The sequence below is a fragment of the Malaclemys terrapin genome, chromosome 1 (assembly GCF_027887155.1).
Source record: "Malaclemys terrapin pileata isolate rMalTer1 chromosome 1, rMalTer1.hap1, whole genome shotgun sequence".
NCBI lineage: Eukaryota > Metazoa > Chordata > Testudines > Emydidae > Malaclemys > Malaclemys terrapin.
In genome coordinates this window covers 138342994-138365284 of record NC_071505.1, presented here as the reverse complement: position 1 = coordinate 138365284, position 22291 = coordinate 138342994, and the positions used below count along the sequence as shown (strand labels likewise).

At 49.7% G+C, this 22291-nt stretch overlaps 1 protein-coding gene across 1 annotated transcript in view; it reads right to left on the bottom strand.

Moving 5' to 3' along the window:
• Positions 1–2248: 2248 nt before the first annotated feature.
• Positions 2249–22291, bottom strand: part of LOC128843613 (ovostatin-like) — a 372466-nt gene continuing 352423 nt past the window's right edge. Inside the window, exons 28-36 of the mRNA XM_054040589.1 lie at positions 20430–20595; positions 16187–16410; positions 14970–15188; positions 14538–14665; positions 8381–8471; positions 5099–5167; positions 4570–4672; positions 3606–3647; positions 2249–2301 (exon numbers count right to left, since the gene is read on the bottom strand). Coding sequence (XP_053896564.1) covers positions 2276–2301; positions 3606–3647; positions 4570–4672; positions 5099–5167; positions 8381–8471; positions 14538–14665; positions 14970–15188; positions 16187–16410; positions 20430–20595 — 1068 coding nt within the window. The 3' untranslated portion in view covers positions 2249–2275. The remainder of the gene's footprint in view (positions 2302–3605; positions 3648–4569; positions 4673–5098; positions 5168–8380; positions 8472–14537; positions 14666–14969; positions 15189–16186; positions 16411–20429; positions 20596–22291) is intronic.

The following is a 22291-nucleotide window of genomic DNA, read 5'->3' as shown; positions in this document are numbered from 1 at the left end:
ACTGACTCTGAGCCTGCCCTTCCCCCTCAGGCCGCAGTCACTGCTCCTGCCCCATGCTGGGCAAGGAGGCAGCCCCATCCCTCACCCCCAGTGAGGCTAGTCAGGGGCAACAGCAGGGGAGGAGGCGCACACAGCACCCCCTGGCACCCACCACGGAGGAGGCGAGAGAGATTCCTGTACCTGAGAGAGGCCCTAGGAGCACATGCAGTGACAGTGGTGGGGGTGAGTGTGCTGCTGGGGGGGCAGGAAAGGGGGGCTCCTCCCCCAGAGCTTGCTGCTGCCGGCAGGGAAAGGGCTGGGGGGAGTCCTCCTCTCTGGCCCCTGTCCCGGAGCAGACTGCCTGCACCCCAAGCTCATCCCCAGCCCTGCCCCACCCTAGAGCCCATACCCCCAGTCAGAGCTTTCACCCCCCACTGCACCCTCAACTCTCTGCCCGAGCTCTGAACCCCTCCAGCACCCCAAACACCTTATTCCCAGTCTCAGCCAGAGCCCTCATCCCCCCACACCCCAACCCTCTGCCCAAGCCCTGAGCCCCTCCCACATCCCAAACCTCCCATTCCCAGCCCCAGACAGAGCGCTCACCCCTACTCTCGCCCTGAGCCCCTCCCACACTCCAAACCACTCATCTGCAGCCACAACCCACAGCCTTCACCCCATCCCTCTGCACCCCTCCCATCCCCAAACTCCCTCCCAGAACCTGCACCCCCTCCCTTCGCACCTCCTCCCATCCCCAAACTCCCTCCCAGAGCCTGCACCCCAATCCCCTGCCCCAGCCTAGGGCCTGTACCCCAGACCTCCTCCCTCACCCAGAGCCTTGGGCGGGTGGGTGACGGGGGTGGAGTTTGGGTGGGGGCGGGGTCTGGGCATCACCAAAATTTGACATGGTTGCAGAGCCGTAACTAGGTATTTTTGCACCCAAGGCAAGAATATAAAATTGTGCCCTACCCCAGGGCCGGCTCTTCGGCGGCAATTTGGCGGTGGGTCCCTCAGTACCTCTTGGAGGGAAGGGCCTGCCGCCGAATTACCGCTGAAGAATGAATGAAGCGGCGACGGTAGAGCCTGTGATTTTGGGGGGTCTAACTCATGATTTTTGACTGCTTGGGCTGGTAATGTTGTTTCCAAGATGGTCTTTGGTTCCAGTCCAGGTCCAATGCAGAGAGGGACTCACAGGTTAAGAGAGGAGGGAGGTGCTGGATATCAGCAGTGGCCACTAGGGATCAGCATGTGTCCTGAGAATGCTGGGAGTTCAGCTCTGCAGGGCAGGAGCGGGGGTGGCAGGTTTAAATATGAATGAAAATAAGTGGTTCAATGCACTTAGAAGGTGGCTATCTTTAAAGTTGTCATCTTGTCAATAAATTGTATGGTTTTGAATTAATAACCCTGCTGATACTTGTGACAGTAGTTTTACAGCCTGTAGTTTCAGGTGAGTGAGTGTGGACAGTTGCAGGGGTCTGTACACATAATACAACATTATGGCAGAGAACTCTGCATAAGTGCTGAATATTGTAATAGCTGAGACATGAGGGTTTTTTTTTATTAAAACAATATCTATCATAAGTGTTGGAGATTGGCAGGCAGGACTCTTGAGTTTTCTAACTAGCAATGATACTTGATTGACTTTGTGCGTGACTGTAGGCAAGTCACTTAACCTTTGGGTGTTTCACTATACCCATGTATAAAATGGGGGGGGGAAGAAAAGAAACCGTGTGGGGGGGGCAGCTCCACGCAGGAGGGAGGGGGAGGAGAGAGGCTGGGGGGGAGCAGCTCCGCATGGGCCTTGACCACTTCAGCCAAAGGAGACCCCATTACATGTTAGCCGTATCAGGCCCCAGCTCATAGCTGAGTATTTCTGTTTATAGCCTGTAGCGGGCAGAGAGACTCTACAGTCCCACAGTTCATGTTTACAAGTAAGGAACATCCCGCACTAGTTGCTAGCTGGAAAAGGTGAGGGCTATTGGACACAATGGTGCTTAGCAGATCTTTTCCCACAGACCCTTTCCCCCGGCTGGCTGTGCAGGGCAGAGCCCTAGCTGGATGGTACACACCTTGACCTGAGAAGTCTTGGGTGAAGCTGTGATCTGGGGCTGAACAGGGATAAGGGGGTTGGGAACAGAGAGGCCAGGAGCCATTGGTCAGGTTGGTGAATTCATTTATTTGTAACGTTTGTTTCCCTCTTTTTGCTGCTGTTTTCTCTCTGTTGCTCCATCCATCCACCTCGGCCTGCGCAGGGGCTAAGCAGGTGGGACGCGGGAGGCTGGGAACATGACTCCATCCCTCACACGTTGCTCTGCTCGGCTCCCACTGTGAGGAGGAAAGGAGCAGGAACAGGAGGGGTTTAGAGAAGAGAATTGCCACGCCTCCCCTAGGCTTGGGCACAGAGCCAAAAACACGCATCCAGGGCTGGGCACGGCTGCTCTACCGCAGGGCACACAGCACAGCACAGCACAGCACTGCCAGGGCCCCAGGCAGGAGATTCCATGGTCCTGACGTCTCCCCACCAAGGGCAGGGCCATGCCTCATCTGCCTCCACATGGAGTGTCTCAGAGCACTGGGGAGGTGCAGCACAGGATCCAGCGCTGGCAGTGTCAGCCTAGGGTCCGGCTGGAACCATCCCTGCTGTGTCTGACACTGCAGAGCAGCCATGTGGCAGGGAGACAGCCCAGCTGGGATGGACGTGGGGCCACAAGATACTCGGTGCCATAGACATGCTGAGGCTCAGCTCAGACATTGACTTCGGGAGCGAGGTGTGGATCCGAGGAGCACGTTCTCTCCCTGCCCCTTTGTTCCTATGGGACCCAGCACAGACTAGAGTGAATCCATTTACACAAGAGCCAGCAGTGCCCAGGGGAGGGAAGGGAGCTCCCTGCACTGGGACTGAGCAGCTGCCTGTGGATCAGCACCAGGGGGAATGGAGCCCAGAGAAGCCCCTGGATGCTGAGATCCTTCCCTGGGCCTCTCAGACCTGCAGAACAAGGGCTGGGAAAAGGAGGCTTCTGCTGAGTCCTGCTGCTGGGAGACCCTCCCCTCCTCTGTCTGTCTGGCTCTCCTGTGCTTTGGTTCTTTCAGTCACTTTCTGATCCTCCCTGTCACGGATATTTTGGCTCCTCTGATCCTACCCAGAAGCAGGAAGTTCAGACCCAGCTGCTGGGGAAAAGGGGGTGCAAGGAGTCGGAGCTTAGAGGACAGGCTGAGCGGCCTCAGGGTCTTATTTGATCTGAGCCGGGACAGCCCATCTCTGAAAACGTCACACAGACAAGTGACCCAGGGAGATGGCAGGGACTTGCTGGCTCTGATTGGGCTGGAGCCTTCGCCCTGCCCCTGGAAGTGCCTCTCATAAACCACTGCAATGACACAGTTTCAATACGGCTCACGAGGCAGAGGCTGCAGCAGGGAGATGTGTAAAGTGAGGGATGAAAGGAGCATCTGTCCCCCGGAATAAGCAAAGACGCCATCAGTGCAGGCAACAAACCCCTGTGCAGGGGGAAAAAGCCACCAGCTCTGACTGCACCGGGGATGCACGCCTGGAGCTGAGCTCTCGCAGTGGGGAGTAGATCCGGGGGTGCTGTGAGCAGGACGAGGGGAGGAAATGGCTCTTCATACGCTACCTTTGCTGCAGGGGGCGCTGTACTCAGCGATGGCAAATTCATCTGGAAGACACAAGGGAAGGGAGATGTGATCAGGGCTGTGTGAGACCCAAGCAGGACTCCTCGCACTTCCACCAGGCCCTGCAGCAGAGAGCTGGCACCGCACCAGAGATCTCAGGCAGGAGGGGAGGGGAGACACAGGGAGAACCTCAACTGGGCTCCATGGGAGGAAGGCAAAAGTTACCCCAAGGCTACAGCACAACAAGCATCTCCAGCAGGTCTGTGCCAGGTGCCCTATGGCCGTTTGCACCTCGTCTGACACACGACCACCAGGGTTGCCGTTGGGCTCTGGTTTTGTCACCCGATGTCCTACCTGGGGAGGTGGAGGAGCAAATGTGCCTCCCCCAGGTCACACCCAGAGCTGGGATCTCAGGCCAGGATCTGAACCCAGGACCCTCCCAGATCCTTTTGGCTCTAACCCACCTGGGTTGGCACCTTCCCTCTACAGTGCGGGAGGGGTCTGGGGCTCATGGTGCGAGCATGAGGCCAGTGGAATATGATCCCTCGCCCATAATCCCGGTGTGCCCCACACTCTCATCTGGGAGAGGGGTGACGCTGCTGAGATGGGCCTGTTGTGTCCAGAGATGAGAGGGGGACGCTGTCTGCGTGGGGCAAACCGGTGTCAGGGATGGTGGTGGCAGGGCCATTCGGGTTGGAAGCAGAAGGAGAAGGGAATGGGGTTTGCCCTTGAAACTGCGTGGGCAGTCGCTGAACAGGCAGTGCTCGCGTGAGGTTCCCAGCTCAGCCCCAGGCCTGTCCCCACCCTCAGGAAGCAGCATGGGAGTGGGGAGGTGGATCATCGAGAGAATGAGGCCAAACATAATTCCGAGCCCAGTGGGTCCCCTGTGGCTCTGACTGTGGCCTCTCCCGTCCCTGTGACAGGCTCATGGGAGCTAACGTCCCCCCAGCACTGCCCCACATGCACCCGTTTCGTAGTAATCGTAGACTTTCACCAGTGCCGGCTTCAGGCTCTGCACGGGGAAGTCCTGCTCCACCGCGAAGGAGAAGCTCCGAGTCACGTTGCTCACCTGGGGTGTGTGTGGGGGAAACAGACGAGACTCAGGAGGCAACTCTGAGCCACTTCTCCCTTTCCTTCCCCATCTCCCCACCCCTCATTCTGCTGGTCCAGCATCTGCCCCCCTTGGCTGCAGGACCTGGCAGGGATTCAGGCCCTGAGGGAGAAGCCCTGCTGCCCCGATCCCTATCCCCCAGGTACAAGCTGCTCTTCCTGGTACCCATAGGCTGGAGGGAGAACAGGAAGGCCCCAGCTCTATATGTTGTGGGGGAACAGGAAGAGCTGCACAGAAATGCTGGGGAGCAGCAGCAGCTGTGCAGCAATACATGGGTTTGTTTTCCCCGGCCAACACCCGAGAGATCCCCGCTCAGTGCCTCTATCAAAGGTATGTCAGGGGGTGACTCTCCCTGGCCCATCCCGGCCCCCTGTGAGCGCTCACCTGCTCCATGTAGAGCAGCACGTGGTTGGTGCTCAGTTCTGTGCGGTGGATGTGGTGATGTCCTTCCAGCTGCCAGCGGTAAAGAGAGAGAAGCAGGATGTAACTGAGCCCCCTTCGAACCACCCCAGAGCCCTAAGGAATGGGATGCTGAAGCAATCTCAGAACTGTTAGCAATTATCTTTGAGATCTCTTGGAGGACGGGTGATTTCCCAGGGGATTGGAGGCAGGCAAACAGAGTATCTATCTTTAAAAATGGGAACAAAGAGGACCCAGGAATTCATAGACCAGTCAGCTTAACATTCATACCCAGAAAGATAGCAGAAGAAATTATTAAACAGTCAACTTGTAACAGGATTACAAGATAAAGCCAGCATGGATTTGTCAAGAACAAATCATGCCAAACCAACCTCAGTTTCTTCTCTGAGAGGGTTACGGGACCAGTGGATAGTGGGGGCGGGGAGGGAGAGGAAAGCAGTAGTCATCATATATCTTGATTTTAATAAGGCTTCTGACACAGTCCCACATGACATTCTCATAAGAAAATCAGGGAAATGTGGTCTAGATGAAATTATTATAAGATGGATACACAAGTGGTTGAAAGACTGTACTAAAAGGGCAGTCATCCACGGTTTGCTGTTAAACTGGTAGGGTGTATCTAGTGGGGTCCTGCAGTGGTCAGTCCTGGGTCTGGTACTATTCAACATGATCATTAATCACTTGGATAATAGAGTGGAGAGCATGCTTCTAAAATCTGTGGATGACACTAGCTGGGCGGGGCTGTAAGCACTTTGGACAGGATTAGAATTTAAAACGACCTTGCCAAATTAGAGAATTGGTCCTAAACCAACAAGATGAAATTCAATAAAGACAAATACAAAATACTACACTGGGGAAGGAAAAATTAAATGCACAACTCTAAAATGAGGCATAACTGGCTAGGGGGTAGTACTGCTGAAAAGGATCTGTGGGTTATAGAGGATCACAAATTTAATATAAGTCAGCAATGTGATGCAGTTGTGAAAAAGGCTAATATCATTCTGGGGTATATTAACAGGACTGTCATATGTAAGACATGGTATGTAATTATACCACTCTACTTGGCATTGGTGAGGCCTCAGCTGGAGTACTGTGTCCACTTCTGGGCACCACACTTTAGCAAAGATGTGGATAAATTGGAGAGAGTCCAGAGAACAGCAACAAAAATGATTAAAAATGTAGACGATCTGACCTATGTGGAAAGGTTAAAAACTCTGGGCATGTTTAGTCTTGAGAGAAGAAGGCTGAGGGGGAACCTGACCTGATAACATATTTGAATATCCTTAAGGTTTGTTATAAAGAGGATGGTGATCAATTGTTCTCCAAGTCCACTGAAGGTAAGACAAGAAGTAATGGGCTTAATTTGCAGCAAGGGAGAGTTAGAATTTTTTTCCCAAATCTAACCTAACTGTAATGGTAATTAAGCACTGGCACAGGCTTCTAAGGGAGGCTGTGATTTCCCATCCCTGGACATTTTTAAGGACAGGTTACACAGAAACCTATCAGGGAGAAGCTAGGTTTACGTGGTCCTGCTTCCTCACAGGCGGCTGAACTTGATGACCTCTTGTGGTCCCTCCCATTCCTACAGTAGAGTCCTGTGTGGGACTATTTTTTAATCCCGCTCCCGCTATTATGGCAACGGGTCCTGCGGGATCCCAATCCCATTGCAGAGCTCTACACTAGTCCCACACAGGGCTCTATCCTATAGCTCTGTGATTCTTGGCTGGTGCCATAGACACTGACTCTGTGGGTGCTCTGGGGCTGGAGAACCCCTGGAAAAAAATAGTGGGTGCTCCGCACCCAATGGTGGCCCACTGATAAGCTCCTCCCCTTCCCCCCTCCCAGCACCTCCCACCCACCGGTGGTCAGCTGTTCAGTGGTGTGCAGGAGGCTCTGGGGGGGAGGGAGAGAAGCAGGGGCAGGAAGAGGCAGAACGAGGGCAGGGTGGGCTCGGGGGAGGGGGTGGAATGGGGTGCGAAGAGGTAGGGCGGCGGCAGTCCTTGGGGAAGGTGGCAAGTGTAGACAGGGCCTGGGGCACAGCAGGGGTCAAGCACTCTCGGGGAAACCAGAAAGTCGGTGCCTCTGGCTGCTGCTTTAAAGGAAGAGGCAATATCTGTACTGTGGCCCCATGGGCAATGCATAATGCAGGCTGGGAGAGTCTAAGCATCCCCAAACCTCCGCTAATGCGCCCAGCCGTGGCCCCAGGGCTGGGCTGCAGCAGGGCTCTGAGCTCCTCCAGAGCTGGGGATTAGGGCTGCTTTGCCAGGCCAGCTGGAGTTCCTCTGATTGTGGTGGGGGGCTCAGGGCTCCTCTGGCCCCAGTGGGTGAGAGTGTGGGGGCATGGGAGTGGGGCCTCAGGCAAAAGGAGCAGGGCAGGGGTGGGGCCTTGGGTGGAAGGGGCAGAGCGGGGGCTAGCCTCTTCGAATGGGGGTTTCATGCCCCGCCTATGTATGGCCCCACCCAGCTGGTGGACTGAGATGTGAAGTATCACGGTTTGAGACCTGAGGGGCACAATCAAGTGCAGCCTCAGCTCATTGTCTGACCCATCTCCTGAGGGGAGGGCTGTGGCTGTGGGCAGGGCTGGGCTCTGGGCACTGCCTCCCCTGTGCTGCTCACAGGCTTCATTAGTCTGATGGCATCACACCTCAGGACCCCTCAAGGGACACCTCCCAGTGTCTGAGTCTCCCTGAGGAGATGCAGGGCCCAGGGTGGGCTCAGGAGTGTGTGTGTGTGGGGGGGAGGGGGGTGTTAGAGCTGGGGGAGAACAGAGGGATGCAGGGAGGTGGGGGCTCATCATTCTCTCTCCCAAGCACCCCGCGAGCCCAGCCTGATTTCCCCTTACAGGAGCACTGCCCCCTCCAGGGGAGACTGTGAGGTGCCTCCAACTGGGCCTGCTCCCCCTGTGTGTAACAGTTGATCAGGGAGTCACTGAGTGGGAGCTCAGGGGGATGGGATGGGACGGGGAAAGAGTGGGGAATCAGGGGAGGGTCAGAAAGAAGATATGAGGTCAGAGAGACGGGAGACAAGGGGGGGTCTGACGCTGGACAAGGGACTAGGGAGGTGCCAGGTTGCACTGGTAAAATGAGGGGTTGGGGTTTGGAGCTGACCGGGGCCAGAGTGGGGTTGGAGTCAAGGGGCCCTAGATGCCCACTGGGTGAGGTTGGGGTTGTGGGGAACTGGACTCCACTGGGTTGTGGGGCAGATACCCCTGGGGGGCTGCGACCCATACACAGAACGGGCCATTACCATTCTCACTGATGACTTCATAGGTACGAATCCTGACAGCATCTTAACGTCAACGATGACCATGTTGGAGACGGGGCGTTTCCCTGTGTAGCTGGGAGACCAAGTGGGAAACGAAACAAGGTTTAATACATCTCAGCACAGAGCTGATGCACCTCCCACCCTGCCTGGCTCCTGCTAGTCCAGTCCTGGTCCCTGGCTCCCTGCTCTGCCACTACCTGTCTTTCCTGCCCCGCAGCCCAGCCCCACTGCTATCCCAGTCCTGGGCTCCCCACACAGCTCTGCCAGTGCCCCTCAGTCCTGCCCTTGGAGCAGCGGAAGTTTGTTGAAAGTCCCTGAAGCAAGACAGCATCCTTTCCAATAAGGGGTTCAGTTAAATTACTCCCATCGTTGGTGGCAGGAGGAGGAGGGAACAATTTAAATCAGGATTTAAATCACTTGTTTTTTTTCAATTATTGATTTAAAATAGAGTTGAGGGTTTGTAAAACCAATGTAAGTATGGTGCTACTGCTACTTTAGATTTGCAGTTTGTGATGAACGAAGTTATAAAAACTCGTGTTTCTAAATGCCACTACGGCTAGGGGATCCTATTTGAATTTGACTGAACTTCTAGACAGAAAAACAAAATACTGGAAGTGAAGGCGCTGTTTCTGCAAACTGTTTAGCAGGTACTGTAGGGGATATATAGAACAGGTCTGGTATGAATGATTAATAACTAGTGATTCCTTCCAGCCCTCAAAAATGAGAAAAGCTATCCACCTCTGTTTATCCCAAAATAGGATGCACTTAGGAATAAAATGGTTTACATCAGGTGAGACCCTTTGTCTATGGACCCACAGTTCAGCCAAGGTCAGGAGTTGCTCTCCCCAGGAAGAAAAACTAAAATGGCTAATGAGAGTATTGTTAATCAGCTAGAAAAGAATCTCTCATTCTTTGCATATGGACAAAATCTCTTTCTCTCTCCTAATCTAGCTAAAAAGAACTCCAAGTTATCAAGAAAGGGTCATTCCCTGCTTTCCTATGCAAAGTGGCCCAAGAGATGGGTGGGGAAGCTGTAAGTTAAACAAACCAGAAGTGTGGCTGTAAGATTGAAGGTCAAATTGGGTGAATTGCCTGTTTCCCCAAGAAATCCAAACGATTATCTTTCCACCCCAAATTAGAAGCTGAACATTGTTCTTGCTAGTAAATATTAACCTTTTATGATTTTTGTATGTTAAACTCTCGTAATAGTTTTATATACTAACCAAAAGCCTTTTCATTTTGTGTATCTATATAGTTATTGCCATATACATATTGAAACTAACCCAAGGGTGAAGGGAAGATGATGGAATGAATGCAATCGTTTACTCTGTTTTTTACCCCAACTTCACTAATATAGCTCAGACAGCAAGGGAAGGGAACCCCTCAAAACTACTGAAAGGTATCTACAGAAGTATGTTATCATAAACAAGACTGGGTATTTAATAAGGGATGCTTATGATCCAATTATGTTCTGTGATTGATAAGAGGTATTTGTTATTACAGATGGGTTCTATAATGGATGGAATAATGACCTATTGAAACACGTTTAACTCATTAAGAACTTTCAGTTGTTACAGCTGTTAGTAATAATGACTGGATTAGAGATTCCTTTTCACTCTTCAGTTAGGTAAATGGAGGCCCATAAAGGAAATTCCATCAGCAACTAGGAAAACAGAACACATGGTAAAAATAATCATGGGAAAGTACTTTTTCCTCCAAAAAGAAGTTTCTTTATCTCACACTGTATAAAAGGAAAGACCGTTGGAAAGTTAGTTTGGGAATGAACACTCTCAGCATTCCACCAGGTACAGAAGAAGGGAATATATGTGAAAGAAACAGTCGACTATAGTAAAAATCTTAAATGTAACAAACTGTACCATAGAATCCCTGTGGATATAAATTCCATGTTTGAATAATAAGAGTACAGCAGTAGGAATATGCTACTGACCACCTGACTTGAATAGTGACAGTGAGTCACAAGAGTGAAATGCCTGCAATTTTTTAAAAACACCATAATAGAGGCTCAAATTATATGTATATCCCAAATAAAAAAAAGTAAGAGGACCAAAAAAGTGCCACTGTGGCTAAACAACAGAGTCAAAGAGGTTGTTAGAGAATAAAAGGACATCTTTTAAAAACTGGAAGTCAAATCCGACAGAGGAAAATAGAAAAGAACATAAACTATGGCAAATCAAGTGTAAAAGTAAAATTAGGCAGGCCAAAAAAGAATTTGAAGAGCAACTAGCAAAAGGCTTAAAAACTAACAGCAATTTTTTTTAAGTACATCGGAAGCAGGAAGCCTGACAAACATCAGTGGGGTCACTGGACAATCAAGGTAAAGGAGCACTCAAGGAAGAAAAGGACGTTGTGGAGAAGCTAAATGAATTATTTGCATTGGTCTTAACTGCAGAGGATGTGAGGGAAATTCTTATACTTGAGCCATTCTTGTTGGGTGCCAAATCTGAGGAACTGTCCCAGTCTGAGCTGTTAATGGAGGTGGTTTTGGAATAAATAGATAGATTAAGCAGTAAATAGTCATCAGGACCAGATGGTATTCACTCAAGAGTTCGGAAGGAACTCAAATAGGAAATTGCAGAACTACTAACTGTGGTACATAACCTATTGCTTAAATCAGCATCTGTACCAGATGACTAGCGGATAGCTAAAGTAATTTGCCAATTTTTTAAAAAGGCTCCATTGGTGATCCTGGCAATTACAGGCCGGTAAGATTAATTTCAGTATCGGGTAAATTGGTTGAAACTATAGTAAAGAACAGACTTATCAGAAATAGATGAACACAATTTGTTGGGGAAGAATCAACATGGCTTCTGTAAAGGGAAATCATGCCTCACCCATCCATTAGAATTCTTTGAGGAGGGTCAACAAGCATGTGGACAAGGGTGATTCCGATCTTGGGAGACAGGCCAGTGCTCGCTTACAGACAGTCCCCCAACCTGAAGCAAATACTCATCAGCAACCAAACACCACACAACAAAAACACTAACCCAGGAACCTATCCTTGCCACAAAGCCCGTTGCCAACTCTGTCCACATATCTATTCAGGGAACACCATCATAGGACCTAATCACATCAGCCACACCATCAGGGGCTCGTTCACCTGCACATCTACCAATGTGATATATGCCATCATGCGCCAGCAATGCCCCTCTGCCATGTACATTGGCTAAACCACAATCTCTACGCAAAAGAACAAATGGACACAAATCAGACATCAAGAATTATAACATTCAAAATGAACACTTCAATCTCCCTGGTCACTCTATTACAGACCTAAAAGTCGCAATTATTCAACAAAAAAACTTCAAAAACAGACTCCAACGAGAAACTGCAGAACTGGAATTAATTTGCAAAATGGACACCATTAAATTAGGCTTGAATAAAGACTGGGCGTGGATGAGTCATTACACAAACTAAACTATTTCCCCATGCTGATTTCCCCTCGCTGGGCTCGGGTAAACAGTGAGGTGGCAAGCTTTTCAGATAATACAAAATTATTCAGGATAGTTAAGTCCAAAGCTGACTGCGAAGAGTTACAAAGGGATCTCACAAAACTGGGTGACTGGGCAAAAACATGGCAGACGGAAATTCAATGTTGATAAATGCAAAGTAATGCGCATTGGAAGACATAATTCCAACATACATATAAAATGATGGAGTCTAAATTAGCAGTTACCACTCAAGAAAAAGATCTTGGAGCCCTGAAAAAAAATCTGCTCAGTGTGTAGCAGCCTTCAGAAAAGCTAACAGAGTGTTAGGAACCAGAATGTTAGGGATGTTAGGAATGGGATAGATATTAAGACAGAAAATATAACGCCACTGTATAAATCCATTTTATGCCACATCTTAAATACCGCATGCAGTTCTGGTTGCCCAATCTCAAAAAAGATATATTAGAAAAAATACAGAGAAAGCCCACACAAATGATTAAGGGTATGGAACAGCTTCCATATGAGAAAAGATTAGAAAGACTGGAAGTGTTCAGCTTAGAAAAGAGATGACTAATGGGGGAGATATGACGGAGGTCTATAAAATCATGAATGGTGTGGAGAAAGTGAATAAGGAAGTGTTATTTAGCCCTTCACATAACAAAAGAACCAGGAGTTACCCAATGAATTTAATGGGCAGCAAACTTAAAACAAACAAAAGGAAGTACTTCTTCAAACAGTGCACAGTCAACCTGTGAAACTCGTTGCCAGGTGATTTTGTGAAGATCAAAAATATAACAGGGTTCAAAAAAGAATTAGATAAATTCATGGCGGATAGGTCCATCAGTGGGTATTAGCCAAGATGGTCAAGGACGCAACCTCATGCTCTTGGGTGTTCCTAAATCTTACTGCCAGAAGTTGGGCCTGGACGAAAGGGGATGGATCACTCAATAATTGCCCTGTTCTGTTCATTCCCTCTGAAGCATCTGGTACCAGCCAATGTTGGAAAACAGGATATTGGGCTAGATGGACCTTCTTTCTGTATTCTGTACAGAGCTGTATTAATCTTTGGTTAAATAATCTCATTTGAGCTTGTTATCTGACAATCTTGAATCATTATTAAATTCAAACTTGCAACATTCTATATGTGCAAAATATTTCTTGTTCTAATACATAATGTGAAATGCTTATGTACAATAAAAGAATGTGTGGAGTGTGTCCTCCAAATTTAGAAGATTATAAGGGATTTTGTTGGTTTTCATTGTAAATAATTGCTGTGGTCTAACAGTAATAGGAATTGTCTGGCACAAGGAAGAAGAAATGTTAAAAGATATAAAGCAGGGTATAACCTGGGAAAGTGACAGAAATTGCTTAAAAGCAGGGATCCTAATTGATAGTAGGGGCTAAAAATGAAATACAGTCCTTGAAATGCAACAGAGGGTCCTGTGGCACCTTTGAGACTAACAGAAGTATAGGGAGCATCATGCTCCCTATACTTCTGTTAGTCTCAAAGGTGCCACAGGACCCTCTGTTGCTTTTTACAGATTCAGACTAACACGGCTACCCCTCTGATACTTGAGTCCTTGAAATGAATCAAACATAAACAGCCTCCGATAAGAAAAGAATTGAAGAAATTTGTTATACACAAATGCCATGTACTGGATACTAATGGAAGCAGCAAGCAAATGGAAAGAATATGAATAAGAGGATGCTCCTTACCCTCTTAGGAGCCCTGAAAGTAGGATATATAAACTGTATTTTTAGTAGAAAATTCTCCCTTAGTAGCATAAAATCTCTGTCACTTCAGATCCAAACTGGTTCAGTGTTAGCACTAGGAAGTTATTTCAATACACTAGCTAAGTCATTGTGAGCTTTTTGATACACACTTTCAAAAATAGGAGCTTAAAGTTAGGTCTGGTCTACACTACAGACCTATACCTATGTCACTCTAGGGTGTGAAAAATCCCAACCCAAGTGATGTAGTTATATGGATCTAACCCCCAATGTAGACAAAGCTAGGTTGGTGAGAGAGCTTCACCTGTCAACATAGCTAGTGCCTCTCAGGGAGATGGAATAACTACGCCGATGGGAGAGCTCTCTGCTGTCGGTGTAGAGCGTCTTCATTCAAGTGCTACAGCAGTGTTTTAAGTGTAGACTTGTCCTTAGGCTCCGAAGCCCATATTCTGGCATCTAAGGGTGGGTATTGTAAAAGCACTGAAATGGTTTAGGAGCACAAGTCTGATTGAACTTGGCCTGTAAATCCTGGTGAAGGAGAATGGCCGGGTCAAAGCATTCAGCTGCTGTGACTGGGGGCAGTTCGCTCTGTGGGAGGGTGGTGGTGGTTGCAGATAGAGGACAGGCTACTGGCCGGGCAGTTTTATGTCTGAGTTTGTGTTGCTCTCACATTAAGGGTGTTACTAAGATGCTGACTTGTCTTTTTCAGTCTCAGAGAAACAAGCCCAGAACAATCACTCTAACAATTTAGCGGGAGAAAGTAAAGAGCTGGCAACATAGAAATACAAAATCTGATTGACATTGAAAAGAGCAATTGCAATTAAGAAAATATCATGATTTAATTTTTGGAAAAATATTGATTTGTATCAACTTTTCTGGGGGCTCCCCTCACCTCTGGAATGACTCGTCCCCAGCCCTAAGGCTGCTCTGGAAGGTCCGGCCCTGCGAGGGGGAATTACCTGATGTTTATGGCGATGTTAAAAGTCCTTTGAGCCCTGGCGTTGTCACATGTCTTGGGGACTGTGTGCACCTCCAGCGTGAATGGTGCCTCACCCAGCTTGGGGAGCACATTGTACCTCAGGCTGGTCTGAAAGAGAATACATGGTTCTCTGTGTGTCTCCATCTGTCCATCTCCTCTATCTCCTTCCTTCTGCTCAGTTTCATTCTTTCCTTTATCTCTTCTCTCTCTCTCTCCCACTTCCCCAACTCTCTCTGTCAACTCTCTCTCCTCCTCACACCTCCCTCCTATTTTCTCCTCCTCTCCCCCATCTCTTCCTCTCTTTTCCTTTCCTCCCTCCCCAATCCACCCCATCTTGCCATCTCCAATGGGAATGAGATGGGTTCCCCTCAGCAGCAGCCTCTCCCTCTCCACTTGCCCCAGGGCCCCATACCTGCACGTAGACACATCCTTCTCCTGTCACCCCCATGCTGTAGTCCCCTGGCACCTCTGGCAGTGCCACACGCTGGAGCAGCAGACGGTTCTTGTGATCCACCTGGAACTGGGACTGGAAGTTCCCTGTGGATTGCAGGGTCACTGTGGATGCTCCTCCGCTCTTGGCATAGGTGGAGACTCCATATCGGGACAGTGCCTGGAGTGCCACCACTGTGTCCTGCCAGACAAGAGATGGGCCCAGGTGCCCAAGGGGATGAATGAGCCATTTCTATGGGCCTGGAGCCCCCACTCCACCGGCTCCTCCTACATTGCAGAGCCTTGATTTTCCCATTTCCACTCCTCACTCCCACAAGCCATTCACTCTATCCCCTTGGGCCCAGATCCTCAAAGGTATTTAAGCACCTTTCTCCCACTAAAAGCAGCCAAGTGTCTAAGTACCTTATGGAACCTAGGCCTTGGGAACTCTGACACTCCACCACAGGCATCTGAGGGAAGATGCCACCACCCTTGCCCCGAAGGGACAGTTCAGGACCAGGTGAAATAGGAGCTGCCTGTAGCTCAGAGAGGACCCTGGTGAGGCAGCCAGGAGGCTCAGTAATGGAGTATGAGAAAGTCTTTCAGCCCTTTGGGTATCAAGCCAACCAGGGAAATGGTGGAACATGGGGCCAATGATTGGTCCAGTCTAGAGAGGTCACTCCCTGAGGTCCCAGCCTCCAAGCACCAGCATGGCCTGCACCTGCTCAAAGGGGGAGGTGGCACCTCCTGTTTGGTTGTCACTCTGGATGATGCTCCCCTCCTCCCTTTCAGGTATGTCCGGCAGTGACTGGGTGCTGCTGCTTCTCTGGGAAGGCCTCTGCTCCTGAGCTGAATTGGCCTGGCTGGATGGGGTCAATGCTGGGGTGAGCTGGGGATGGCACTGCACTACCTTGTGAGTGCTCAGGGTGACTCTTCTGTCCTCCATACACAGAAGCATCACTCGTCCAGTCTCCTGCCTCATTAGCCCCCCTGGGCCTGTGGGTATCTGATGTAGCCATACTCCATGCTGTGACTATCCTATGATCTAAATTAAACTATACAGCCAGGAGACTGCCACCCCTTCCCTCTCCCCAGGTCAGCCTTCCCCTCCCCCTGGATTACTTGTCTGTCTCTTGCCCTCTCCTGTCTGCCTCCCACTCCTGCCCTGGGTGTCTGAGGCTGGGGATGGAAACAGCTCACCTGGGTGGGGGAGAAGCCCCCATTGGGATTCTGCTGCTTGCTGATCCACTTTGCAATTTGAGCTGCTAATGACAGGTCATCTTGGGATGGCACCGGCTGAGTGGTGAGGTAAGTGAGGAGCACGTAGGACTTCATCTCCACCTCGGCGGAAGGAGCACGGGGGTGATAGAAGGGGAGATCGCCTTTCAGCTCCTTCCCAGGCCTCTGCCAGTGAATGGAGCCATCTGCAGCGGGAGAAGGGAGAGGGAGGGCAGGAGAGAAGGAAATACAGATGCTTAGTACATGCCATTTCTAAGGGGGTTATTGACCTTCTGCTGCTGCGGGTGGGAGAACAGAGTCCCCTGTGCTCGTTTGGCATATTGACATGAGATGTGAAAGGATTAAATAGTCCCTCACTTGCTGGTCTAGTGGATTTATACAAACCTTGTGGTACGAACACTCAGTGACTAATCAGGCTGCCACCTCTGTGCCTACATCCCCTTTATCTTATGAAGGCACACCCCAGGAATGGACAGTAGCAGCCTTTATTGGGCTCTTTGATTCAAAAAGTGTGAGGTCGCTAAGTGGCCCCAGGCGCTCAAGGCCAAAGGAAGAACAGGAGTACTTGTGGCACCTTAGAGACTAACAAATTTATTAGAGCATAAGCTTTCGTGGACTACAGCCCACTTCTTCGGATGCATATAGAATGGAACATATATTGAGGAGATATATATACACACATACAGAGAGCATAAACAGGTGGGAGTTGTCTTACCAACTCTGAGAGGCCAATTAATTAAGAGAAAAAAAACTATTGAAGTGATAATCAAGCTAGCCCAGTACAGACAGTTAAGAAGTGTGAGAATACTTACAAGGGGAGATAGATTCAATGTTTGTAATGGCTCAGCCATTCCCAGTCCTTATTCAAACCGGAGTTGATTGTGTCTAGTTTGCATATCAATTCTAGCTCAGCAGTTTCTCGTTGGAGTCTGTTTTTGAAGTTTTTCTGTTGTAATATAGCCACCCGCAGGTCTGTCACTGAATGACCAGACAGGTTAAAGTGTTCTCCCACTGCTTTTTGAGTATTTTGATTCCTGATGTCAGATTTGTGTCCATTAATTCTTTTGCGTAGAGACTGTCCGGTTTGGCCAATGTACATGGCAGAGGGGCATTGCTGGCACATGATGGCATATATCACATTGGTAGATGTGCAGGTGAACGAGCCCCTGATGGTATGGCTGATGTGATTAGGTCCTATGATGATGTCACTTGAATAGATATGTGGACAGAGTTGGCATCGGGGTTTGTTACAAGGATAGGTTCCTGGGTTAGTGGTTTTGTTCAGTGATGTGTGGTTGCTGGTGAGTATTTGCTTTAGGTTGGGGGGTTGTCTGTAAGCGAGGACAGGTCTGTCTCCCAAGATCTGTGAGAGTAAAGGATCATCTTTCAGGATAGGTTGTAGATCTCTGATGATGCGCTGGAGAGGTTTTAGTTGGGGGCTGAAGGTGACAGCTAGTGGTGTTCTGTTATTTTCTTTGTTGGGCCTGTCTTGTAGGAGGTGACTTCTGGGTACTCGTCTGGCTCTGTCAATCTGTTTTTTCACTTCAGCAGGTGGGTATTGTAGTTTTAAGAATGCTTGATAGAGATCTTGTAGGTGCTTGTCTCTATCCGAGGGATTGGAGCAAATGCGGTTATATCTTAGAGCTTGGCTGTAGACAATGGATCTAAGGGTTACAGCAGTGACGGTCACACCCCACTCCAGTGGGGTGAAGAGCCCATAAGTCCTTTTCTTACCAGCACAGTCCCAGTTCTTCCTGGGATTTCCTGGGACACCAGGACCTTATTTTGGGCCCCCCGGAATGATCTGTTTTTTCATTTTATCAGTCCAAACATCAGGCTTCTCCTCTTCGTTTGTCTCTTGCTGTAGGGAGCAGACATCACTCTGTGCTGACCAGGGGCCATCGCTCCCATGGAACGAGTGTTCAGAGCGAGGAGCAGTGGTTGGAGTGAGGAATGGAGCAGAGCCAGCAAAGACACTGGCAGAGCTGTGCTATTGCTCAGTGGGAATGGTACCATTTGGTCAGGGTTTCACGATATGCTCACTCACAGCACTGAGGTGTGGGGGGTGGGACTCTCAGATACACCTGTGTCACTGAAAAGTTAGGCACCGGCAGCCCCGGCCCCAGCTCTCGTTTTAAAAAAGTTCCCTTTGTCTTTATATGAATATTTCAGCGCCTTAAGAAAAGCAACAATCAAACCATCCCCACAGGAACTTGCCCTAGGGAAAGGGGACCCAGGCCCAAATCTCTTCTCCCTGGTGATGACCTCTATGTACTGGGAGCTGTAAGGCATCTCCCAGTGTCCTAAAATGTGCCCCCTTGATGCTTCTCTCCATGTAATGCCCCTTGGACCAAACCATCCTCTGCCTCACCTGCTGCCCCCTGAGCTGCTCTCGGTGCTGGCCCACCCCTGGGCTGCTGTAGCCAACAGAGCCTGTGGGGGCGGGGGGAGGAAGCTAGATGTCACTGAGCTGCTTCCTCCTCCAGCAACAGGCTCCCTCTTCAAAATGGGCGACAGTCCTGGGGGGGGGGGGGAGCGACGGTCTGGACCCAAAGGAGCGGGGAGAGGGACAGGGAAGGAGAAACCAGGGGAGAAGGAAAGAAAAACCTTGGGTGAGAGGTCCTAGGGAGGAGGGCAGGAAAGGGAGGGAGAGAATCTGCACACATGGTTGGGGAGGAGGGGAGAGACACTCAAGAAGGGTGGAAGGGAGAAAAGACGCTTCTAAGACCTGGCCAACACAGAGATTTTGTGCCACTACAACTATTTTGGTTAGGGCTGTGACTTTTCTACTGGTACCTCTAGTCTGGGCACAGTTATACCAGCATGAAGGTGTCTTGTACTGGTAGAGCTGTACGGGAACAGTTCTATTGGTATGAACACCTTCACACTGCTATAATTGTATCCACACTGGGGGAGTCACACCACTTTAACTATACCAGTACAGATACAGCAGAACGAATTTTGAGGGTAGACAAGGCCTGAAGGTCCATCTACCCTGGGGAAATGCTCTGTGTTAGAAAAGAAAATGCATTAAGCAGCACACTGGTCAAGAATACTTGGCACCTAGCATAGACAGCGATGGCTGGGCTTATAAATTCATTTGCTATTTGTAAATTTAGGCTATGGGGTGCCCTCAGGTGAGCTACAGGCAGCTAATGTGATCTGGTTGGCCACGACCAGCTGCTGTTTTTCACCCCAGCTGATCCTGTCTAGACTAGGTGCTGAGTTGTCTTTAGCAGTGTGTCAGCTAATGCATTTTCTAACACAGTGAGTTTCCTCACCTGCATGAGGCCTATGAGTGTGGGGCTGAGGATCTGTGTTTGTGGGGGCTGGGGCAGGGGACAGAGAACCCAGGTGTCTGTTGTGATGGGAAGGAAACATGGAGTGTGCGTGTGCTGGGACCCTGCATAACAAGTCCCATGTGCACTAGGGTTGGGGGCAGCCTGCGTGTGTGTGTGAGTGGCTTTCGGGTGGGGGAGAAGGAGCCTGTGTGTGAGTGGATCCTGGGGCAACCTTGCACGTGCTTGTGCATGAGCTTGTGCCTGGGGCAGGCTTCAGTGTGTGTGTGGGGAGAGAGAGATTTGTGAGGTACAAGACAGCAGGACAGTATGCCTTTGATTTTGTGGACTGGGAAGTAGGGAGTATGTGAGAGCTTTTGGTATGGGAGGCAGGAGAGAGTTTGGGAGACTTGGGGGAAGGAGGAAGAGAGCACGAGGAAAAGAAAGGAGAGACCAGTTATTTCACAGTATAGAAAAGGGGAAAACAGACTGAAACAAACAGAGGAAAAGCTAACAAGCTCCGGAGTAGAGGAAGGGGGCAAATGGAGGGAAGGCAGGGACAAGGGAAAGGGCAAACGCAAGGGAGACAAATACAAAGGGAATGTTGACATTTTACCTAATAGATAGGTTGGATACTGAAGGATACAATCAATGATCCAGTTTAAAAGGGCAGGGATACAACATGCTGTGCTGTCAGAAATGTGCCGGGGGCCGGTCCTGGCTGCCTGGGCTGCCTCTCTCTCAATCTTGTTTCTTCATGTCAAATAACGGTCTCCCGCCTGGTCCTGGTCCCGCCGAACTTTCCCCTGCTGTGGTTTCCCCTCTGAGCACCTGTATATGATTCTCAATACATGGTCACCTTACAAGTGGGGGATGTAGGGCCAGTGGGCTGGGATGCAGGAGAAGGGCCCGTCGGGAACTCTCACCCTCTTTCACAGCTTCCTTGTCAAGCGAGTCCAGCAATGCCTTGCGTTTCTCCTCCTTCCCCGCCAGGGCAAAGGCGTAGGCCAGTAGCGCCCTGGTGTACACGTGGTTTCCTCCCTGCTCTGCGGCCGTCTCCAGACAGAACAGAGCGTTACGGACCGCAGAGTGCTGTGTGGGGAGAGAGACATGGGCTGAGAGAGGGAAGGGAGAGGTCACCATGGAGGTGAATTCAGTCTGTGAGCTCAGCAGGCAGGAAACAATATGCACTTTTTCCATTTTATGAAGTATTTTTTTCTGGACTTTCTGACACATGGGTAACTCTAAACAATAACTGACCTTTCAGAGCCATATTCCCCAGGACACTCTCTCGCTTTCACCACTCCAGCAATGCGTAGTGGCTGGTTTACAGCTGTGTTGCATCACTAGGCTAGCACTAAGCATCCAGAGCGAACCAGTGATTGGTGAATGGCGATGGTGTATTGGGAAACCTGACCCTTTAAATTTGTCCTGTGGTCAGCACTCCCTTAGGAACATTTGAGAAGCAAAGTTTGGAATCAGACATTTCCCATAATGACATTCCAAGGGATACCAATGTGCACAGGTGCATACACAGCAGGGCAGTTCATCTGTTTTCGTCAATGGCTGAGAATGGAAAGTCCAGCAGACAGTCCCATTTTCAGTGGCTTGAAACTTTTTTCAAAATGTTTTGATCTGAACCTTCCTAGCACTTGGTGTCTGCTAAGAGAGGGAATGAGTTCAGCTGGTTTTGAGACAGGAAAGCCTGAAAACAAAATGCCTTGGGGTTTATACTCCTTCTAACTGAGAAGGGCTTAATCAGGACATCAACTTTCCTCAATTAAATACAGGGGATCAGGTTAGTCTAATGACAGTGGATGGGAACTGGCTGCCCCGTCATCAGGACAATGTTAACAAGCAGGCCATGTTGGGCCACATCCACTTGTCTTGTCTGACCGCAGCCAGTAGCACCACACATCTAAAGCCTGGTCTAGACTCAAGTTACAGAACTCAGCTTTTCTGGGCATAGCCTGGCACACGTTCACACTCAACTTGCCTACTGACAAAAATCCTCCACTTTTGGGGGCACACTGACTCCCTTTTCTGGAGTGGCATAAGCCCCATGTCAGTGGAGTTATATCAGCACAGTGGTAAGGTGTATGCTCACTGGAAGTACCAGTGTAAGTGGTCCTTCCACTGCAGTTCCACAGTGCAACATTCCCTTTAGCAGAGACTGTCTGGCAGCACTTTTGAACCAAGGGCCCAATGATGGGAAGCCCGCCTGGCTTTTACACAGTCAGCACATTCTCCACAGCCACAGCTGTTCCTGCTACTTGCTACCTTGTCCCACGTGCTGAGTGAACATTTCCCACAAGCACAGCGAAAGCTACGCAGCAACATTTCCCCACAAGGCAGTGCTGCTGAAAGTGGCACAGAGGACACTGGGATGCCTACCCACAACGCACCACACTTTTGCCAATCTGGCCTGATACTAGTTGAACACAACGCGCTGGCACAACTGGCCCAGTGTCAACTCACTGCACCAATATAGTCTTTTTGGTTGCTGGCTGATGACAAAACTTTTGCCAGTGCGATTTCTGGGTGTGGAGCAGACCTAACTGAAGGAGAACAGAAATCAGCCCTTGATGGGGACCCATTTGGCTGGTGCCAACTGCCAAGGGGTTAAGTGTTATTTACCCAAGCGTTAAATATCTGTAAAACTCTAAGCTGTAGGCTTGTAAGAGAGGATCAAGCAAACGCCGCCTCAAAAGTTTTTAAATAAAGATCATATAAAAGGATTAGAGATGAGACAGAACCAGCGCCCTGGACTGGAAGGGAAGGGAAGCTG